We start from the raw sequence: 22,922 nt of genomic DNA on the forward strand, positions 1-22,922 counted from the left end.
TTGAAAAACTGTTCCAGATCGATAAAACAATTTTCCATAATATTGAGCAGGGGGGCCTTTTGGTATAATTTTGAGAATTTTCATGTCTTAGTTAATATTAGTGAACTTCTGGTTAGTTTCACCCATATGCTGTGCCATGGCCAAAAATCTGTTATATTTCTGGGCATTAACATGCTCTAAGTATCTTGTATGAAAGCTCCTACCTGTTTGACCCACATAAGATGCGTTACAACTATTACAATTGAGTCTATAAACACCTTGCTTGGTGAACTTATTGCTATGATTAATAGAATTGGTATTCTGTAAAATATCTGTTTTTCTGTTACAAGTTTTGAAGGCTATTTTGACGTCGTGCTTTTTAAATATGTTTGTGATTTGATAGGCTTGTTCATTATTAAATGTAAAAGTAGATAAAAAATTATGATTTTTTTCTTTTGTTAAGGTGGTTGAAGGTTGGTGTTTATGTTCATTAATGATTTTCTTTATAACGGAGCTGTTGTAGCCATTAAATTTAGCTATACTGCGAATGGTGTTTGATGAATTACTTTCCATAGCCGGTCTTAACCTCACATAGGGGATATTCATTTTATCCCCTCCCCTTCGCTAGGTCAATGACACGCTTTGTTTTATTTTCAGCACTTCCCTCAGTATTACTGTTGTTGTTGTTGTTATATTGTTATTGTAATTTGAAATGTTTTTGAAAACTCTTTATGGATAGTCTAACAAGCTTTTTAATGGCTTGTTTAGTTTTCCATTATGCAATTTACATTTACATGAACAGTTTTCATGGAACTGTATTCGTAGTTTCTATTATTTTTTTTATTTTTTAGGGGTAGTCGAACAACTAACAAGCTTATTTTTTACCTTATAACCAGTAAATTTTGCAGTTGTGACGCACTTCTGAGTAGCACTACCGCTAAAGTCGCGATCGCGACACATTAATCTCAGCGCTTACCAATCTCGGGATAGATCTTTTATTGTCAATTTATTGATCAGATATTATATATAACTTTAAAGAGGAAAGTCTGTTTATAATTATAAACATCGGTAAAATAATTTAGAGTCGTGGAGAAGGTTGGCGTATGAGTGGGAAAAGAACATATTGCAGACTGTCATCTTGTTATGTTTGTTGTGGTTGCCTAGTGCGTGTTTCCATGGTATTTGCATCTAAAATGAGTCAGTTATCATGAAGCAGTGAAATTCGTGACTGTTTATTGGATTTAGGAGGTGGAGAGGATAGTGATGCCATTCTGGAATAAGGAAATGACGATAATTTTGATAATCTTTCTTCAGGGAGTGGTGAGTTGTCGAGCCTAGGTTTAAAGGATTTACATAGTGATATTAATGATGATTTAGGGCATGAAGAAGCTGAAATTAAGGAATATCCTAATGCTAATGAAAGTAATGATAATGTTGTAGAGCAGACTGAACCTAATTGGACAAGGGCCTACCCACCTGAACTAGAAATGAAAGTAGCAGAGCAGTTCAAGGTTAGGAACCCAGGTATACCAAAACTGCCCTCCAAGAAATGGTCCTCCGCTGGCATATTTCTATTTATTCTGTACCACTGCTGTTTGGAATCTGTTAGTGAAGGAGACTAATAAATATGCACAGGAACATATTCAAAATAAAATGGACTCAGGAAATTTGCGCCCATATTCTGGACTGCAGAGATGGGTTAATGTGATTTTGTCAGAAATTAAAAAATTCATTTCCTTGGTTATAAACACGGGTCTGCTTTGGAAGAACAACATTGAAAAACACTGAAGCACATCCAAATCTCATGTAACTTCCTTTTTCTCAAATGTCATGTCGCTAAACTGTTTCAAAATGATAAGCTCCATGTTTCATATTAGCTCACAGCAATATATTTCTCCAGGGCAACCAGGGCGTGATTCATGGTATAAAGTAAGGACATTCCTGGACTCAATCAATAGTTCATTCAAAAAATACTTTATAACCCATCATAATTTGTCCATTGAAGAATCCACGATAGGCATGAAGAACAGATTTGTACATATAATGTATATGCCAAATAAGAGACATGCTCGAGTAGTCAGCAAACATAACTGCATAATCCTTACAGAGCATCAGTTGAAATATTGTAGAAGTGGCCTATAGCACCGGTACACAATACTATTTTCTGAAACCTTGTCAGGAAATGGCAGTAGATACTGGAAAATGTTCTTTGTTAGTTGAAAGTTATCTGTTATCAACTGTGGTGTTGGTAGCTGCCCTTCTGTTGGGTCTGAGTCTCGTATTATAATACGACAATAGTATTGCCTATGGGTGTTAAGGGCCACTTCTACAATATTTAAACTGATGCTTCTGTTTGACCTTATGCTCAGATATTCATCAGCGGCCTTGAACATTTTGTATTTATGACATTCATGTTAGTGCTTGTGTTCACGCCCTCATGTCGTTGGCATTATGTTATTATCACTGTGGTATTCCACTAACAATTTTTAATGACTATTTTAATTAGAATTTTAATGGAAGAAGTTTTAGTCTCCGATGAGATTATGGTTTAATCATCGACAGTTTTTCCATTAACATGTTTGTATAATGTATCATTTTTTCACATTTTTATGTCCCGATTTTTTTTAATTAGCTAAACTTTTAGCTTCCATATTTAATAGTAGATGTACGCTTAAAGATTGTTTTTAGGCTGAAGATGCCCTAAATTACGGGTGAAACATGTCCCATTTAACTGATAGTCTGTTTATGTAACCACTATAAGTGAAAATAAAAGTATTGAGTAGGTGGATTAAAAGACACCTTTATTGTTTTTGAATTGCAAATTTTCAATACGGACCAAAAATGAGATTTATAACAAGTAACACATTGTATTACGATAATTAATACAGCGGTCATTTTGACCGGCGGTAGTAGGTATACCCATTACTAACGCTCCATCCATTGATACAAAATTAATTATATTTAATATGGATTTTCCTGACCACTAATCAGGAAAAGTCCCTGCAGCTCAATATCCCACAATAAAAACTGTAGTCAAAATTGAGTTGGGAAAATGTGTAGCAGTTCTAGTGTTAAATATGGAAGGAGTAGACTGCAAGGATGAGTCAGTGTAACATGACAGAGCAACAAGGAGGTACTGGAAAAATAAAATTCTACAACCTATTGGATATGGTAATGTTTGAGGCCTACCTTCTTTATAGTTTGAACACTGACAAACCCCTTGAACGTGGTGAGTTTATGATCAGCATTGTTGAGGGCGTTGTAGAAGAAGAAACTATTCCGAATATTCAACCTGCACCATCAGGAGACTTGGGTCATTAGCTGGTACACCTCCCAGGAAAGAAACTGTTCAATTGCAGGAAAAAAAATCACCCAGTCACTTCTGGTGCCCAGGATGTAATTGTGGTGCTCATCAACACTGCTACCATAAATTACAACATTACTGCAGACCCATGAAGGCAGGAAGAAAGATAAGCCACCCTGCAGATGCCAAGGATGGGTCCAACTAGGCAGCCTGTGTTTGGAGTGATGGGCATGCGTTATATTATTTAGTTCTTTTTATTTCTCTTACCTTTTAGTAATTTAGTGAAAAGTGTATATATTCTTGATCAGCATAAAATGGTGCATATTTTGTATATAACATAACAGTGATCAAGCTATTTTTTGTTACCTCAGTGTTGCCAAGAACTTTATTGACTGCTTCAACGCGTTCCTTTTGTGTGGAATATTCCATCAATACACCCTTGAGACATTAAATTGATGAGTTTGGTTTCTTACTATATAACCAAAACCAAAACCCCATGGCACTACAGCCCTTGAAGGGCCTTGGCCTACCAAGCGACCGCTGCTCAGCCCGATGACCTGCAGATTACGAGGTGCCGTGTGGTCAGCACGACAAATCCTCTCGGCCGTTATTCTTGGCTTTCTAGACTGGGGCCGCCATCTCACCGTCAGATAGCTCCTCAATTCTAATCACGTAGGCTGAGTGGACCTCGAACCAGCCCTCAGGTCCAGGTAAAAATCCCTGACCTGGCCGGGAATCGAACCCGGGGCCTCCGGGTAAGAGCCAAGCACGCTACCCCTACACCACGGGGCCGGCACTTCTTACTATATTTTTCCCTATATTTTTGTGAATAAAATGACATGCAGTACTTATTTATTACTCAACTATTTTATTTTGTGTGATTTTATGAAAAGATGCTTGCAAAACTTCCAGAAATGCTATCGGTTGGAGGTAATATGGTCACAGGTTGCAAGGTTAAGTGATTGGTAGTTTTTCTTTAATATTCAGTTGTGTAATTTACGTTACGTGAACGGCTTCCATGGGACTATATTCGTAGTTTTTATCATTATTGTTATAATCTTTTATTTTTAGGGGTAGTTAATGAGCTTTTTTAATGGGTTTGTTAGTTTTTCCTTTAATTTTCTGTTATGGAATTGTTGTTTATGTGAACAGCTTTCATGGAACTGTATTCATTATGTTAATGATTTGGTTGATCAATTTATAAAATGAATTAAAGTGTATCTTGTAAGACATTATTTTTATTGATAAATGAATATCCTACCAAAACATCTGGAATGGCCAAAACTCTGCGTAATTTCTGGAGATACGAATATCCTAACCCACACTCCAGACTTTTCAGCCATAGTAACCTCCAGTTGGATTAATTAAGCGCTAATGGAAAAAAGTGCGAATAGGGATGGATTTTTAAAATGCATGTGTTCACTGAGGTTGGCTTGGTTAGCTTTTATTTTTGTTTTTGTTTTATGTAAATTTTGATACCTTTTCTAACATCGATGATTTGCTTTTATTATCAATGTGTAAAATTTTTAGATCGGCGTTCATATCTGTGAATTGGTGAGAGTTGTCATGTATGTGTTCGCCGAATGCTGAGTGCCTGTTATATCTACTGTAATTGTATTTTTGTGTTGTTTGTATCTGGTGTAGAAACTGTGTTTCGCCTGGGCGATGTACGTGGCATTACAATTTGCTTCTTGGCATATCAGTTCATAAATTCCTGATTTAGAAAAGTGTTATGTAATATCTGAGTACCTAAGATCCTTGAAGAAATTCATGAACTTGCAAGTACGTTCAGTTTCAGAATAATACATTGAGCAGCATGTAAGTTAGTAAAAATGTACTTTCCTGATGTGATTATGTGAAGTTTTGTTTTGTTATTAATATTTACCTTAAATTTAGATATTTCTCCTCCGATACGAAATGTCCTGAATTTTTCACTAGAATTTTACGAAATGTGCCCTTTTTTAGTGAAAATATCATAGTAACTCGACAGTAAACGTAACTTGTGTTTGTAACTGGCCTGTTTCCCAATTTCTTGGGGATGACATTGTTGTGAATTTGGCCCAGTTTTAAGGCCAGATGCCCTTCCTTTGAAATGCTACGTGAAGTCATGTACTCATTCCTACATGTTTCTGAACACGAACACCAAGTTCTCGAGCAGAGGAGTTAATCACATGAAGTTAAAATCCCCAATCTAACTGGAAATCAAACCTGGGACCCTCTGAATCGAAGGCTGCTTCACTGACCTTTCAGCCAAGGAGCCAGACAAACTCAATAAATATTAACTAAATTACAGAAAATAAGTATACCTGTATATTACTCTTTTGGTATCAGGAACTAGCAATCCATATATACTGGCTGACAAGCCAAATGGTGATATGCGAGTACCTTTGCATTATACAATAATAAAGTTTTATTATGAATCCACCTGTTCAATACATTATAATGTTGTTACATTTAAAATAACTTCATTAGTTAAAAAGTTATATATGGGACATGTTTCGCTCCCTTACAGAGCATCATCAGCCAAATCTGAATCTCAAATAATTATTTACGTAAATAAAGACTTAAGAACTATTAGAACATTTTTGACAAACTTAAAACTTATTCTATTAGAAAAATCATAAAATATAAAATCTTTGTATACATGGCTTAATTACATGTGCTTAATAGGAAGATACATGAAAATTATGGAAGAGAGAGTACTAAAATATAAAATAAATAATATATATATATATATATATATATATTATGTCACAAAATCCTAGAAAGACGTGAAAAACAATCTTAGGAGCTAAATTTGAGGATTTTCTTGGCAATGAGATCTGGTAAAAAAAGTTATTTATCCCTTGTGGATAAGAGTCTATAAAGATTCAAATTTATCGTCAATTTGATGATTGAACTTATAACAGGATAAATGTTGGTCTTCAAGAAATTTAAATGCTTGTTGTCATGTGACCTCGGTGAATGCTGTTGAAAAGATATGTTCTTATAGATGTCGAGGACCGTTCGTTGAACTAATGGATTTGATAAGGATGATTGAAAGGGACGTAAATCAACGTTTGTATTGAAAGCTGCTGCTTGGTTTATCTTGTTGAATGTCTGTAACAAGAAAAGGAATCTTGTAAGTAAACGGAATTTGTGTTGCTAGTTGAGAGTGTGCTTCTAGAAACTTCACTTACCCCTCCAATTGCTGTTTGTCGGTTTGGTGTTGTCCGAGGTTATGTGGTGACTGTCTGTTCTGTGTCTAGGAAAATTCAATTTACAACCACAACATAAAATGGTTTCATTCGACGTAACCAATATGTATCCAAATATACCGGTTAAAGAAACCATCAATATCATCAAACACAATCTCCTTACATACAGTAAATTAAGTAGATGTGAAATAGATGAATTCGTAAACCTACTGAAATTTGTATTAAACAATAATTACTTCACATTTAATAAAAAGATTTACCATCAAACATGCCTAGCAATGGGAGATCCCACGTCGGGCATACTGGCAGACATATATATGGATCATTTGGAGCAAAACAAAATAAACACAAAAATAAATGGACTTTGCCTTTGGATCAGGTATGTAGACGACACCTTTGTCATAATAGATAGCCAAAAAAATGATAGTGAAAAAATCTTAAGTTTCTTAAATAATATTGACCCAAATATAAAATGCACGAAAGAAGATGAAACTAACAACTCAATAAACTTCCTGGATATTAATGTAACACGAATAAGAGATAGATTTGAATTTCAAATATTTAGAAAACCATCATACGCTCCTCTAACGATAAAAAATGATTCTCTTCACCCAAAATCACATAAACAGGCGGCTTTTTACAGTTTAGTTTATAGAGCTTTCAAAATCCCCCTTTCAGAGAGTAACTTAAAAAAGGAACTCAATTTTATAAAAGATCTGGCCTCAATTAATGGATATAAAATAAATATAGTCAATCAGATCATCAATAAAGTAAAACAAAAGTTAGTAACTAATCTTACTCCCGAAAAAACTAAGCAGTCCAAATTCGCAACATTTACATTCACCAATCCAGCCATTTTTCAAATAACTAATCCTATCAAAAAATGAGATGTGAATGTAGCATTCAAAACACAAAATACTAACAGAAACATTTTTTTCAACCACAATAGTATAAATTCCAACAAGAACCCTTATCTAAGTTCTGGTATCTATAGATTGACATGTGTAGAATGTAAATGTTCATATGTTGGCCAAACTGGCCGTAACTTTCTCACAAGATACTTAGAACACGTTAATGCTACAAAGCACAACAAACATTCTGCGATGAGTGCTCACATGAGAGAGTCAGGCCACCAATTTACAACCATAGAGAAAGACCTAAAAATTATAAAGAAGATAGAAAAAGGTAAACTAATGACAGAATTAGAAAATATTTCTATCCACTTAGACCAGTATTTCAATAAGGAAAAAAATTTAAATGACGAAATTGAAATAAGAAATCCGTTACACGAACAATTACCGAAACTCTTAAAGACGCTTAATCTAGAAAAAAGTAATTTTGCCAAAGTTTTCATTCCCAAAACAACTAATAATCATCCAACATTAAAGAACCCAACCCCTCCCTGCGCTCCTACTAGACATTCCCCTTCCAAAACCACACCCACAAACATTTCTCCTCCTACCCCTACTCCCTCCCCTACTCCCTCCCCTCAACCCCCACCACCTCACTCTTACAACACAAGGAGTAGACACAGAACAGACAGTCACCACATAACCTCGGACAACACCAAACCGACAAACAGCAATTGGAGGGGTAAGTGAAGTTTTTAGAAGCACACTCTCAACTAGCAACACAAATTCCGATTACTTACAAGATTCCTTTTCTTGTTACAGACATACAACAAGATAAACCAAGCAGGAGCTTTCAATACAAACGTTGATTTACGTCCCTTTGAATCATCCTTATCAAATCCATTAGTTCAACGAACGGTCCTCGACATCTATAAGAACATATCTTTTCAACAGCATTCGCCGAGGTCACATGACAACAAGCATTTAAATTTCTTGAAGACCAACATTTATCCTGTTATAAGTTCAATCATCAAATTGACGATAAATTTGAATCTTTATAGACTCTTATCCACAAGGGATAAATAACTTCTTTTTACCAGATCTCATTGCCAAGAAAATCCTCAAATTTAGCTCCTAAGATTGTTTTTCACGTCTTTCTAGGATTTTGTGACATAATATATATATATATATTATTTATTTTATATTTTAGTACTCTCTCTTCCATAATTTTCATGTATCTTCCTATTAAGCACATGTAATTAAGCCATGTATACAAAGATTTTATATTTTATGATTTTTCTAATAGAATAAGTTTTAAGTTTGTCAAAAATGTTCTAATAGTTCTTAAGTCTTTATTTACGTAAATAATTATTTGAGATTCAGATTTGGCTGATGATGCTCTGTAAGGGAGCGAAACATGTCCCATATATAACTTTTTAACTAATGAAGTTATTTTAAATGTAACAACATTATAATGTATTGAACAGGTGGATTCATAATAAAACTTTATTATTGTATATCAACAGATTTCAATACGGATTAAAACATGAGATTAGTCACTTGCAATACCTTTGCATTGTTAAGGCAGTTTTTTTTTTTTTTTTTTTTTTTTTTTCATTTTTCATTTTATTGCTAGGGGCTTTACGTCGCACTGACACAGATAGGTCTTATGGCGACGATGGGATAGGAAAGGCCTAGGAGTTGGAAGGAAGCGGCCGTGGCCTTAATTAAGGTACAGCCCCAGCATTTGCCTGGTGTGAAAATGGGAAACCACGGAAAACCATCTTCAGGGCTGCCGGTAGTGGGATTCGAACCTACTATCTCCCGGATGCAAGCTCACAGCCGCGCGCCTCTACGCGCACAGCCAACTCGCGCGGTGTTAAGGCAGTGACAACTAATTCAGAACATTTGGTATCATTAGAGGAGGTAATGTTTCTTCTGAGGAAACTTAAAGATTTCTTGGCAGCTTATTTTATTTCACTCAGAATAAACCCAAAAGACTATTGTGTCTTATATTCTGGAACATGAAAACTTATATGAATATTATTTTTTAATGTTCTAGCGTTATCCTTTGAAGGAGGTTCTTAGTGGTTCGTTCCTAATTGATGACTGGAAACCTGAATTGATTGACATGTTAATGAGTTACCTAACTCCAGAAAATGTCAGGTGGGTATAGTATTGAATTAACTTATATATTTGTTGTAAATAGTATCAACTTGCATTGGTAATACGTAGCTATCTTATACAATTATTTCTGCTCTCCACTGTCTTGTGCAATCTGGGTGACTGTGTTCACATGATTGATGCTGCATGGTTTCTTGCAGAGCTCAACCATTTTATGGAAAATCACTTGCAAATTTTTGCTTTGAATATGAATGGAAATTGAAACTAGTGGTTTTTGTAAAGTTTATTTCTTGTTAATGGACATCTGAATAGATTTCATGTATGGTTTGTGAGTTTCATCTCTTCTGCTATTGATCAGAATGTTGCTACCTTACTGCTGTTACAAATCTTCAGAGATGTAGCGGAGAGCATCTTACCTGGTTCCCAAGAGATAGAATATTATGTTGTGTTTGCTCGAGGACGTATCAGAAACCAACATTATCATTCTCTATATGAGAAGGCAGTATTTGTTATAAATCAATAGGCAACTCAAGTGATCCTTGATTTGGTTAATTAACACCTTATTTTAAAAATACAAGAAATAACCCCAAAGAGATAGAATGGTCGTGTGAATTATAGATACTATATTTGGGAAATAATTCAAATTTGTGGTGAAAATGTAAAGTCCAAGAACTTAAGAAGTAGTTCTACTGGAACCAATACGTCAGAGAATTTCTTAGATCATTTTGTAAGCATGAACATTCTCAGTATTACAATGGCCATGGGTGAATGAACCATCCCTAATTTGCTCCTTTTAATATGCAAGACGTATGAGACAGAGGTAGGATAAGATTTTGGAAACTAATTTGCTGTTAGGAGTTAAATTGAAATTCAAGGATTAAATAATAGAAAGGGGACAGACTAGTGACAAGTCGTATATAAAAAGATGGGAATGAATAAGAATATGAACACAATGAGAGATCGATATCAGAGAAGAAGCAGTAGAAAAGGAGACAAGGGCAGGCACAAAAGCACTAAGGAACAACAGCAATCTCCACATCTTCGTACTCTGCAGTCATCAAATAGTAGGCTCTCTTCTCATCGGTCCTAATTCTTCTACATCCATTACTTCTCATACTCTGACAAGCTCATTTCTGCTTCCCAGCTTCATCGTGAGAACAGTCTTCAGCACTCACTGAGGGTCTGTCTTGATAGATTTTCAGCCTTATCTTGATGTAGGAAGCATGGGATAAAAAGAAAGTTGGATAAACACAGAGAAATGGAAGAGACAAAAATATTATTATGGGTACAGATGGTAAAAGACTAGGAAGAAAGTACAAATACAAAAGGAGAAAAGGAACCCAACGAATCAATGTAAGTTAAAGGAAAGGAACAGACAAGTGAAAAAAGTCATATAGAGAAAAGGCTTGGGAGGAGTTACTGAATATTATTTCACAATCTACAAAACACAAAGATCAGTGTAAATGTAAAAGCTGAATACAGTTATTTTTACGAGTCTATAATACACACTGATGTGACTCGTATTTACAAGAGCGACACAGAATCATTACAATATTGCATTATACAGACTGAATGAAGAAATGGCACCTGATTTCATTGCTATTACGAAAGAGAAGCAGCCTACTTTTATGATTTCACACATTTAAAAAAAAGAAGAAATCCTATAGAATACAGATAATATTACTAATAACCTAAATGGAACAACTCTCAAAACATAAAACCTGGAACATTACTACTGAACATGTTTTGTAGTCTAGAAGGTAAAACAAAATAATAATAAATTAATTAAATAAATAAATAAATGAAAATCAAAATTTAAGTTAAATAACATGCCAATACAATAATTAAAATTGTACACTAAGTCTTGCGATCTCTTTCTGAAATTATCATCCTAAATTCTTCACCTGTGTAGCACTTGATAAAAATTATCCATACCGTACCATTAAGTTTAGATATCTGATGCAGTGAAACTCAGATAACTTATACATTGTTAAAAAGTTTATTACCGCACTTGAAAGTTAATTTCTGATGTTCTTTAACAAATTAAAATATGAACTGACAATAACTACATACATTTATATAATTACTGTATAAAATAATACTTCAAATATAATTTTTTTAATGCTTTGCTCCAGCTCGGAAGTCGAAGGTGTAAGGTAAAAGACTTTGTCCAGTGGAGCATTATCCGAAAACTTGCCCGTAATGCTGGCAGCATTTCCTCGCTGGATAGCAATTCCTATCCGCTTCCTCAGGAATTCTGTTGAAGAGGAGTCTCCAGTGATTGCTGATAGTTGTTTGCTAATTTCTGAAATCAGACTTTGTCTCTTGACACGACATTCCCATCGTTTCGACTGCGAATACCATGAAGATGTAGTTGTCCGTTATTGCTCTGTATTTCGCCCTTTTATTAGGCACAGCCAATTCCGCGGCAGAACCAGCAGCCTTGCAAGTGTGAGGCAAATGAAGTGGTGCTAAAGTATCAACACACATGGCATCCCACATGTACCATGGGACTAAAGTCAGACCATCAGGCTATTTTCCATCTGTGCATCTAATTCCACTCGGTTCTAGGACAGAAGGGACATCGATAGATGTAAAAGGTCTTGTGTTAATGTCATTAATTGAACAGTGTCTTGAAAATCGACCAGCACTCTTAGGGCAACTTAAAGCATGGCGGCCATAAACATCGACTTCCGCTCCACATATGCACTTATGTGACTGGCATATTTTGCAACCAAGATGTAAGCTGATTGCGATTTTAAATGACATGTTATCCATAAGTGTGCCCACATTGGGTCACGGAAAATCCTTAAGCCATGAGCCTGCTTCCTTTTCTTGAAGAGCAAGATGTCGTGCTCGATCAGTTTCTGTTGGACGTGACAAAATCAAAGAATCGAAAATTCAATGGGTGTTTATCATATCCCAACTTCTTTGTGAATCCAGGTTTGCTGGAGGGCTCATGTTATTCCAATGATATCTTGCATCAGCCAGATGGCATATCTCGACATTATCACCGTAATCAGAGAACAGAGACTCGATAAAGTCAGATACTCCATGAGCAGAAGCAAGAAAAATGGGAATGAAAATATCACTTATTCTACGAATTCCAAGGCCTCCAAATCTTATTGGTAAACACACCAGGATCCAGTTATTTTCCTCAAACGGTATATTTAGTAGAGACTGAAGGCAACTTCTTGTCAAATCGTCAGCTTGAGCAAGGAACGAAAGGAAATAACCGTAGAGGTGTGGTCCGCAGAAAGTAATTAAATTTTGGAATAAAAGTACAGTTACCGGGCGAGTTGGCCATGCGGTTAGAGGCGCGCGGCATTGAGCTTGCATCCGCGAGATGGTGGGTTCGAATCCCACTGTCGGCAGCCCTGAAGTGGTTTTCCACGATTTCCCATTTTCACACCAGGCAAATGCTGGGGCTTTACCTTAATTAAGGCCATGGCCGCTTCCTTCCAGCTCCTAGGCCTTTCCTATCCCATCATCACCACAAGACCTATCTGTGTTGGTGCGACGTAAAGCCACTAGCAAAAATACAGTTCTTCAACAAGAAGTATGCCACATGAGAGTTGATCACTCGTAGACCATCATTAGGGCCCGGATATTTTAAAAATGCGTATGCAAACGCACATTTTGAATGTTAGTGCATATACAGGTATATTTTTCTCTTATGTGTAATCGATTATTTAAGATTTCTGAATGAAATGAAAAATTTAATAAACTCTGTATGTTGTACATCCCTTGGCAACATGAAAAGCCTTCCCCTGATCAAGGAAAAAAGGGCTTCCAGTGTTGCAATACAAGCAGGTAGATGGATAATGACCCATTCCACAACAGCTATTTCCTTTTTTCTGACGTTCCTTTTTCCTTACAGTAGCCTACCAAGGTTTGCTTAAACAAGTGTGTTCATCTGTTAACTTGCTGGTCGTCTATAGCAGTGTTTTATCAGATTAAACTGTCAAAAATGCCTTAAGGTAAGAGCTCTAGGTTTTTTTTAATTAAACAGTGGATATAATAGTATACTATCAAGTGTGCAACAAGTGTAAAATGTGATAAAAAGTTTCAAATTGAACAGCATTCGAAAACAACTTCACATTTCAGATCAAAAGAGCAGAGTAAGAATACGCAACAGCTACTTTTAACTGGCGTGAAAACACGGTGTGAAGTTTAGTACATTTTCGGCTGATATATTTGTAAAGCTTTTGTATGCCGTAACATTCCACTGTATAAATTGAATAATCCACATCTACGTTCGTTTCTCGTAAAGTATTGTGCTAATCAAAGGATACCAGATGAATCTACCCTTAGGAGGAACTATTTACTTTCACTGCACGCTTCTGTCGTTGTTTCGATACGATCAGACGTAGGAGGGAACTGTGTCTGGATATCGGTAGATGAAACAACCGATTCGTGTTGTGGTCGATATATCGCAAACTTCATAGTGGGTAAATTATGTCCGGAAGAACCCGGCAAACCTCATTTACTTCCGTGCAAAGTGCTAGAAGAAAACAACCACGCTACAGTTGCAAGATTTGTTAACAATTCCCTGCTACTTCTGTGGCCTAGTCACAGATGCAGCTTCGTATATGTTGAAAGCTGGTCAGTTTTTTCGAGTATTTTTTCCAAATCTCATCCATGTCACATGTTTGCCCCATCGATTGCATCTATTGCATCTGTCAAGAAAGTAATTTCAAGTGAGAAAAAACTGTTCCTAAAAGCACCAGCTCGTGCACAGTTGTATAAACCTCATCTGCCTCAGGTTTCTCTTTTGCCGGAACCTGTTCTCACAAGATGGGAAACTTGGTTATCCGCAGTATCGTTCTACCAGGAGAACTTTAACCAAGTGAAAGATGCGGTTAAAAGTATTGGTGATAGTCATACTGCATGTTTTTTTGAAGCAAAGTGAGCATTTGAATCTGAAACTGCATATAAAGATATCATTTTCATCCATGTGCATTATTCGTCACTTTCGAAGGCGATGAAGAGCCTAGAAACTCATGGTGCACCCCTACACGAATCCCTTCAGTTAATTCAAAACACCATTAGTTCTTTAAATGGTGTCCCTGGTGAAACTGGAGAAAAGGTTAAAAGGAAACTTAGTGCAGTGTAGGACTCGAACCCAGGACTGAAGAAGATTCAATCCATAGGCAACTACATAAGTGGAATCGGGCTTTCTTTGCCAGAAGAATGTTCTGAACAATCAGTGCCAGTGTACAAGTATTGCCCAGTTACGTCCGTCAATATAGAAGAATCATTTTCAGCGTAAAAATTAATTCTGTCTGACAACAGAAAGCCATTGACCCCTGAAAACATCGAAAAACTCTTGATAATCTACTGCCATGCATCATTTTGCAAGGAATGAAACATGATTGTCAGTTTAACACTGAGTTAAAATTAAATAATACATTTGGTAAGTGTACTTTGTTTTATTTTTAGTGCATATTTTCATGAAGAATTCCAACATTTTTAGTGCATATATGCATGCGTATTTTTTGAGTTTTTAGTGCATATGAATCCGGGCCCTAACCATCATACAGCCTCATTAATTCTGTTACCTTTTGCTTCGCATTTTCCTCTACGGCCACAACTGAAAACGGTAATCCAAGCAAGGATAGACTGGAATTTGTTGTAACGTGAATACCGGGAACAGTGCCTTGAAATGCAGAAACTGTTGTCTCTTCTTGGAACAGAAGTAGAATTCACATTTATGCAGATTTACTTACAAACCAATTTTTTTACACCTAGTGACAATTTTCTTTAGATCAATAGGAAGGGTACCAGGATCACCGCAGATATTTCCATCATCCAAATAAAATAAGTTAAGAGGACTGCATACCTGCCAGCTTTTACAGTTTATCCGTAAAATGTATGGAGATTACAGCATTTTACTGTTTTGCAGATGGACAGTGTCATTTTACGATTTCGCGGACAAAAATTAGAAACGTTAACATTCAGTAATCGTTCCACTTCCGTACAATCGATTGTTTGTGTGGTTCGAAGCATGCTCGGTCTTGGTTGAAGGCAACTCCACGATAGCTGATAACTCATTCTTTGATATGATTGGTATTTTTAACTGTGTAATGTTTGTGTCATTATTGGAATTGAATTTACAGCAGGGATAAAAGTTCTTCCGTGTGAATCTTAGGTGTCGACAGGCTCTGCTCCGCAAATTCTTTGTTCCTCTCCGTTTGCTTCACGAAGTTGGCGTTCCTTAAATGTTTTGGCCTTTTAAGGTTATGGCATATTTTAATGAAGTGTTCAAGTTTTTTGTGTTATAACTTCGTGCTTCACAGTTTCCTGTATTTGTTGGACTAATTACATTCGTTCCACTGACAGGGTATACCACTATTAGCGAAGTCCATTATATTATCAAGAAGAAGAATTACATTCATTCCACATGTGTGTGTGTGTGTGTGTGTGTGTTTTTTACCATGTGCATATTATTTGTTAAAGAGGTTGGTGTCGTGTTCATTTAATGGATTAAGACTTTGTGTGTTTTGACATGTTTTAATGAAGTGTTTGACTGCCTTGAGTGTGTATAATTTTATATGACGTTCAGTGATCCAGGTTCCTTTTGATGTTTCAATAGGTATAGACACATTTGTTCCGACATTTTCATATGCTATATTCCTATTGTAGATTATCATGAATAAATCCAACAAGAAACAATACTTCCAGACATTAAAATAATCATATTCTGTTGATTTTCTGTGCATACTAAAAACAAGAAAGGAAGAAAAATTTGCCTTTTGCATGGTATATGGGTGTGATATTAATATTGCACATGGTGGAAGAAACGATTTAAGTAATCATATGAAGTGCGGTAAACACTTAAGTTACGTTAAATCGAAGAAAGATAACCAGAAAAACAACACCTTTTTTGCCAAGTCTGGAAACGTTGACAGTAACATAATTAGGACCGAGTGTCTGTTCACTTCCTTTTTGGTGGAACACAATGTGCCCTTAAGTGCGGCTGATCACGCTGGTGCTTTATTTAAGGTGATGTTTCCTACATCAGAATTTGCAAAGAAATACAGCTGTGGTCACACGAAAACGACATGCATTGTAAATAAAATGGCAAAAAAATTCAGTTGTTAAGTGCCTTCAGAGCGGACCATTTTCTTTGGCAACGGATGGAAGCAGTGATACAAATGACAAGTTGTATCCTATTGATGTTACGTTCTACGATATTCTGCAGGAAAAAGTAGGGAGCAGTGTGCTATCCATACCAGCGTTAGAGGGGGACTCAACAGGGCAATTCATGGGTAACTTGATGTTATCACAGCTGAATTCTCATGATATACCAATTGAAAACCTTGTGGCATTCTGCTCCGACAATGCTCCTGTTATGATAGGACACAGAAATGGGATTTCAGCAGTTCTCAAGGAAGTTCAACCAGGTATTGCCATCATAGGTTGCATTTGCCACCTGATTAATCTAGCAGCTGAAAGAGGTTCTGGAAGATTACCACTTAAAGTGGATGAGATCCTTATTGATATATTTTATTTCTTAGAGAGGAGTGTCAAAAGGAAAGAACGCCTTCAGAAATTTCAGAACTTGCACGATAAAGAGGCAAAGAAACATCTGAAGCATGTATGTACTAGATGGTTATCTTTAGGCAGATGTTTGGATAGACTACTGGACCAGTGGGATCCGCTTCTTTCCTTCTTTCTTCAAGGAGGAAGTAACATTTCCACAAGCTTGACATCTTTCAGAATACCTACCTAGAGTTGAACAAAGTGGATCCAAAAAGTATCAGATGAAGAGAATTCTAGTTTCTGCCACTACACATGCCTCTTAAGAGATACCATATTTTTCCAAATGTGACACACCCATCCTAAAATGTAAGACTTCTGCTACAACACGTGAGGAAAAATTGTTTATGTTCCTGTACTCGAACAAGGCCTTTTACACTTTCCTTCATGTGACTATTCCTGTGTTTGACAAATTCATTGTTGCCCTTCAAACTTCTTCCCCACAAGTTTACTTTTTATTAGAACTTCTAATGGATTTACATTACTAAAGCTGTTGTTCACCTAGTTTGCTAAGCCGAAAATTGTCAAAAGCTCCTCAGCTTGACTTTGAGTACAAATTGATTCAAAATCAAAGAAGTGAAATGAATGAGATATTAGTTGGTGGAATTCTCAGTTCATAGCGGAAACCAAATTGGACCTTGCGCTGCGGCGTGTGTGTGTGTGTGTGTGTGTGTGTGTGTGTGTGTGTGTGTGTGTGTGTGTGTGTGTGTGTGTGTGTGTGTGTGTGTGTGTGTGTGTGTGTGTGTGTGTGTGTGTGTGTGTGTGTGTGTGTGTGTGTGTGTGTGTGTGTGTGTGTGTGTGTGTGTGTGTGTGTGTGTGTGTGTGTGTGTGTGTGTGTGTGTGTGTGTGTGTGGCTACACCAACTGCCAAATTCTCTGCTTAAGCCGATACTGTGTAAAGTCGACTCTGCATCTAGACAGTATCACATTTTACATTGTGTTCATTATTACCAGGACATACTGAATTCCATGAGTGTATAAATTTTTACAACACAGAGCACCCTATTTGTACTTTCATTCCAGACTTCTTAGTATGCATTAGTTACTTGTATTAATTATTACTCACCTGCATCACACATAATATCTCTCATTTTCATTTGCAACATTTCAACCACACTTCATATTGTAAATTATATATCCATAAGATTCTTACCATGCCTTTGCTGGCGAGATGTAGTGTTTACAGTGCACTATATCTTCTGGTATGGGCTACATCAAATTTGTTACTTTCATTGATCTGTCTCAGTCTCATCCTTGGTTTTGACAATATGAAAGTGACCGAGGTATGAGTGATGCTAGTAATGCCATTGCTTATGTAGCCAGTCCCTGTTATGAATGGTGTGAAAATATCGCTCATAGGGTCAGTTGGTGCATGCATTCCAGTGGCTTGGCAGACTGATATGTAATAGCAACGGCTGGCTCGATGAGGAAAGCAACGGGAAACTACCTCGCTCCTAATTTCCCTAGTATGCCTCTTCAGTGACGCCTAGGCTATTTATGACGACTGTTGGCTGAGCTGCAGAGGATCGAACCAGCCTTCGGGCTGAATACCCAACATACAAGATTCTTACCATTAAATAACGTTTCAGGATTTCGCCATACATTGTGTATGTTTTAATATGGCTGATGGTGACCCCAAGGAGGGTTGAAACTAGTCCCATGTAATGTAAATATTGTAAATACATCTTAGTATTGAATAGGTGGAAATCTCTACTGTGTTATAATTCATATGTTATTCTCAGTTCAATACAGACCAACAACATGAAATTCATAACCTTTGGTCGAATGTGAAGTGAGACAAATCTTAGTAGCGAGTTTTAACGGCCATATGCCATTCCTACGACAACCTCACCAGAGGAATTAATGAGATGTAACGAATGACGTGATATGAGTAACTAAAACAGACTTTTATCTGTACCGTAGGCCTAAAAGTCGTGTTCACTATTTATTGCCTTTTTACGTTTAGAAATACTACCTTCCGACAGAAATAGCCAGTATAACATAAATGCATTGTAAGTTTGTTGAGAATGTGTAATGTGTACATGTACAATACAATGTGTAATGTGTACATGTACAATTTAAAGCTCTTTATAGCCTAGAAGTCATGTGTTCACTGCACAAAATTTTGAGATTATCGCATATTGGATCCCCCTTTACTATTTTTGGCTGTAAAAGTGGGGGGAAATAAGGGGTCTAATATGCGAGTAAATATGGTATATGAGCGATGAAGCCAATCATGTTGCACAATAAAATGTCACTATTGTAAGGGATGGGTGACTGGTTTTCATACTCGAATATATCACTTTTAAATCTGTCACTCCAACAAATCATTCGATAATGAATATTAGTTAACACACTTCCTATACTTGAGGTCAACACTCGATATTTAATTCGTCACTTTCATTAATTATGAGTAGGCCTAGACATTATGAAATCAATGTTGCTTGTATTGTTCTCAATTCTTGAATTGAATTAAACGAATTAAAAGAGCAGAGGGTTTACGATGGTGTAGCATTTCATAAGTCGCATCAATCAATCAATCAATCAATTCGGCATTTAAATTTTAAATTTTAAAAATACATCACTCCAAAACTTGCATTGTTGTAGCGGCGGTTACACTGCATTTTTTAAATAATTTCACTATACTCAGTTATACAAGTTGCACACACAACATTATTGAATGTGGGAGGCACTCTTTTTTCACACGAAGTATTAGAGCATTACAAACCATTAATCTCGTCATTATTCCGTATTGAAAATAGCTAATCACAAAGTTTACACAAGGAGTAATTTTAATACCACCTATTCAATACAATTTATTCCACTATTGTGTGATCAAATACACATTGTGTGATCAAATACACATAGTGGAATAAATTGTATTGAATAGGTGGTATTAAAATTACTCCTTGTGTAAACTTTGTGGTATTAGAGGATACCACGTAGTACGGTATTTGTATAAATAGAACTAATCAACTGCATTTTTGATTACTTACATAAACAGTTAGGCAAAGTAAAAAATGAACTCATATTTATCCCTCTTAAAATGCACTATTCAATGAAGAATCTTTTATTTTTATTTTTTTACACTAATATAGACATACAAATCGATTATAAACAGCTCCTTTTCACCATTTCACTTTCAATATCTCGCCAAATTCACCAGTGTGCAGTCATTTCTTAAGGAGCAGTCCACAATTATTGTGCTAGGCAAGCTAGAAAGAAGTCTATTATTATTGAGCCTCTCAGTGTAAAACCATGAGTATTCATTATAGTTTAGCAGATGAATTCATGCAGTAAATAGTGGATTTAACTATGAAATAGGTAGTAGATGAATATCACTAAAATATCCAATGATGGCAGAAGGAAGGAGAGGAAAGGGAGCAGGAGCTTTTGAAATGTGATGTTCTACTAGTGCAGTAGAACCCCTATTTAGTGTTTTTATTACAGGGACCTGATTTTTTTAGCCATAAATGCAGGTTCACCTTAAATTGAGGCTTCAGTAGAAAGTACGTCCACCTCTGTAGCGTAATGGTTAGTGTTATTAGCTGCCGTCCTCGGGGGCCCGGGTTCGATTCCCGGTAGTGCCAGAAATTTAAGACTGGCAGGAGGGCTGGTATGTGGATTCAAATGGTACGTGCAGCTCACCTCCAATGGGGGTGTGCCTGAAAAGAGCTGCACCGCCTCGGGATGAGGACACGAGTTTACTTTAGTAGAAAGTGCAACTTTTCCACAAATCTTCGCCTGTATTAACATAAATTGCACCATCACACATTATTTACACAGTGACAGCCATAAGGAGATATCTACCCTACACACTATACTGTAGTTACAACTTTGTACTGCTTGTGCTGAAGATTACTCTTATGTTAAACTGCCCCTGCCTGTATTGCACCATAACTAGCTTTGGCTCAGATTGTTCTTGGAAAAGAAATAAATAGATGAATATAATACATAATTCCCGGTCTAGAAAGTCAAGAATAATGGGCGAGAAGATTCGTCGTGCTGACCACTCGACACCTCGTAATCTACAGGCCTTCGGGCTGAGCAGAGGTCGCTTGGTAGGCCAAGGCCCTTCAAAAGCTGTAGTGCCAGGGGGTTTGGTTTATAATAAATAATTAGGTCCAGCCTAACAAATTTGTTCCTTTGCACTATCATCAGATTAACAGACCAGTGCTATCTGCAGAACCCAGCTGAATAATTGCTGAAGGCTATGGTTGATGATCCTCACCACATGCACGGGGAAATGTGGTTGTTGGATGATGGATCATTATCTCATACATACATCTTCAATGTACACTGTTACAGTAATCCTTTTATCATTCATTCTGCAAGCCTCTGCAATTTAACTGTGTGCTTCCATAATCCTCCATTTGTAACCAGATCTGTAACTTCTTTTAGTTGCACACCTCTTAAATCTTGGTCTCCCTCTACACTTCTTAATTGGTTAAGGAATTGTTTTCAATGTTATTTAGGAATATGTTCGCTATTATTCCTGATAATTGTGAGCCCATGGTTAACCCTTCCCTTTGACAGTAGATTTTTGTCGGTGAATGCATAACTGCTTCAGTTTAAGGTGGTTCTTCTAAGGTTATACACTATTTTACATTTACACATTAAAATCACTAAGAAACAGCAATATTTTTATATTTTGGTGATGCTTTCTAACCAGCGGCTTACTCATCAGCATGGTATTTTCTAATTCCAATAGTCTGAACACGCATATTCAGTTTCATACTTAAAGATTGTAATAGCATCACTCCAAAGGCTTGTGGCAAACGTTTCCATTTTCTTACTTCAAATGGCATCACCTAACCTGTGTTTACCGTGCACGTATTATGAAAACATATTTCAATCTTCATGTAGAGTAATGATAAAGTTTTCACTGTGAATTTACATGGGAACAGCCTTTCTGAAATTTAACCAGGTGTAAAAGTACATAACCTTAGCTCTAAAATTAATCATGCACACTGCTGTATCTTGAGGAGGAGGAGTATCAGATTCTTATTTTATTTCATTACCTAGTATTAAAATTAAGCAATCGTTTACTTCAGCCTTTATTTCTAAGGAGTTAACAACTGTTGTCAGTGCACCTATTGCAAAAATATAATCTCCCAATGTTTGTTTACACCAGTCGGGAGTTGTAGGGCATTATTAATAGACGTCTACAGAATCTTTAAATGTCGGGGGGAGCTCGATCATGCATGTAGTGAGGAATAGATACGGAAGATGATAGATCACATTCAGTATAAATGCTGGAGTAGAGTGTATGAATATTGATAACAGAAAAACTAACGTGCCCGAATTTGCTAGTGATATCTGATGTATCGATAAAAGGGTTCTCATTGTAACCGAAGGATATTGAACTGATTAATATAGGAATTTTCGAAGGGCATAATAATATTGTCATTAGAACGGGGTTCTCTTCTACTGTACTACAGTGGCCATGATCGGATGTGTACCTGAGGCACATGTCATCACGTAGTTGCTCTAGGGAGCCTGTGTTACTTGCTCCGCTCGGAACGGCTGTTTATCACGTTACAAGAGAGCAGCGGACAGGCAGGTTGGATACCGTGCCTGTACTGTACCTTTGCGCCACTAGCCTGCAGTACGTACTACGTCATGCACTTCTCCTACTTCTTCCCCTGCTTGCTTGCTAAGCTGCTCTTGTTCCTTGAGAGCGGGGAGCAAACTGGATCCGAATGCACTTCGCTCTCAACTGACGATGCCTTATCTGAGGCACCATCTAACTTTAGCCATAAGTGCCTGTGATCTAAATTCCTCTTCTGCCTTGAATCATCCTTAGCAAGCTTATGATGTCTTTTTCATAGGTTCTTAATGTCCCATAACCATAACAAATGGAAATAAATACTTGAGAACATTAAAAATTCCTTAAGCTAAATGCGGGTTTTGCCCTAATGTGAAA

General features: G+C 36.6%; 1 protein-coding gene across 1 annotated transcript in view; it reads left to right on the forward strand.

Annotated features, from left to right (window-relative positions):
- Ide (Insulin degrading metalloproteinase) overlaps positions 1–22,922 on the forward strand; it is a 644,148-nt gene that overhangs the window by 268,940 nt on the left and 352,286 nt on the right. Inside the window, exon 9 of the mRNA XM_067140877.2 lies at positions 9,394–9,497. Within this exon, the coding sequence (XP_066996978.2) occupies positions 9,394–9,497 (104 nt within the window). The remainder of the gene's footprint in view (positions 1–9,393; positions 9,498–22,922) is intronic.

Source organism: Anabrus simplex, chromosome 2 (genome assembly GCF_040414725.1).
Source record: "Anabrus simplex isolate iqAnaSimp1 chromosome 2, ASM4041472v1, whole genome shotgun sequence".
Taxonomy (NCBI): Eukaryota; Metazoa; Arthropoda; class Insecta; order Orthoptera; family Tettigoniidae; genus Anabrus; species Anabrus simplex.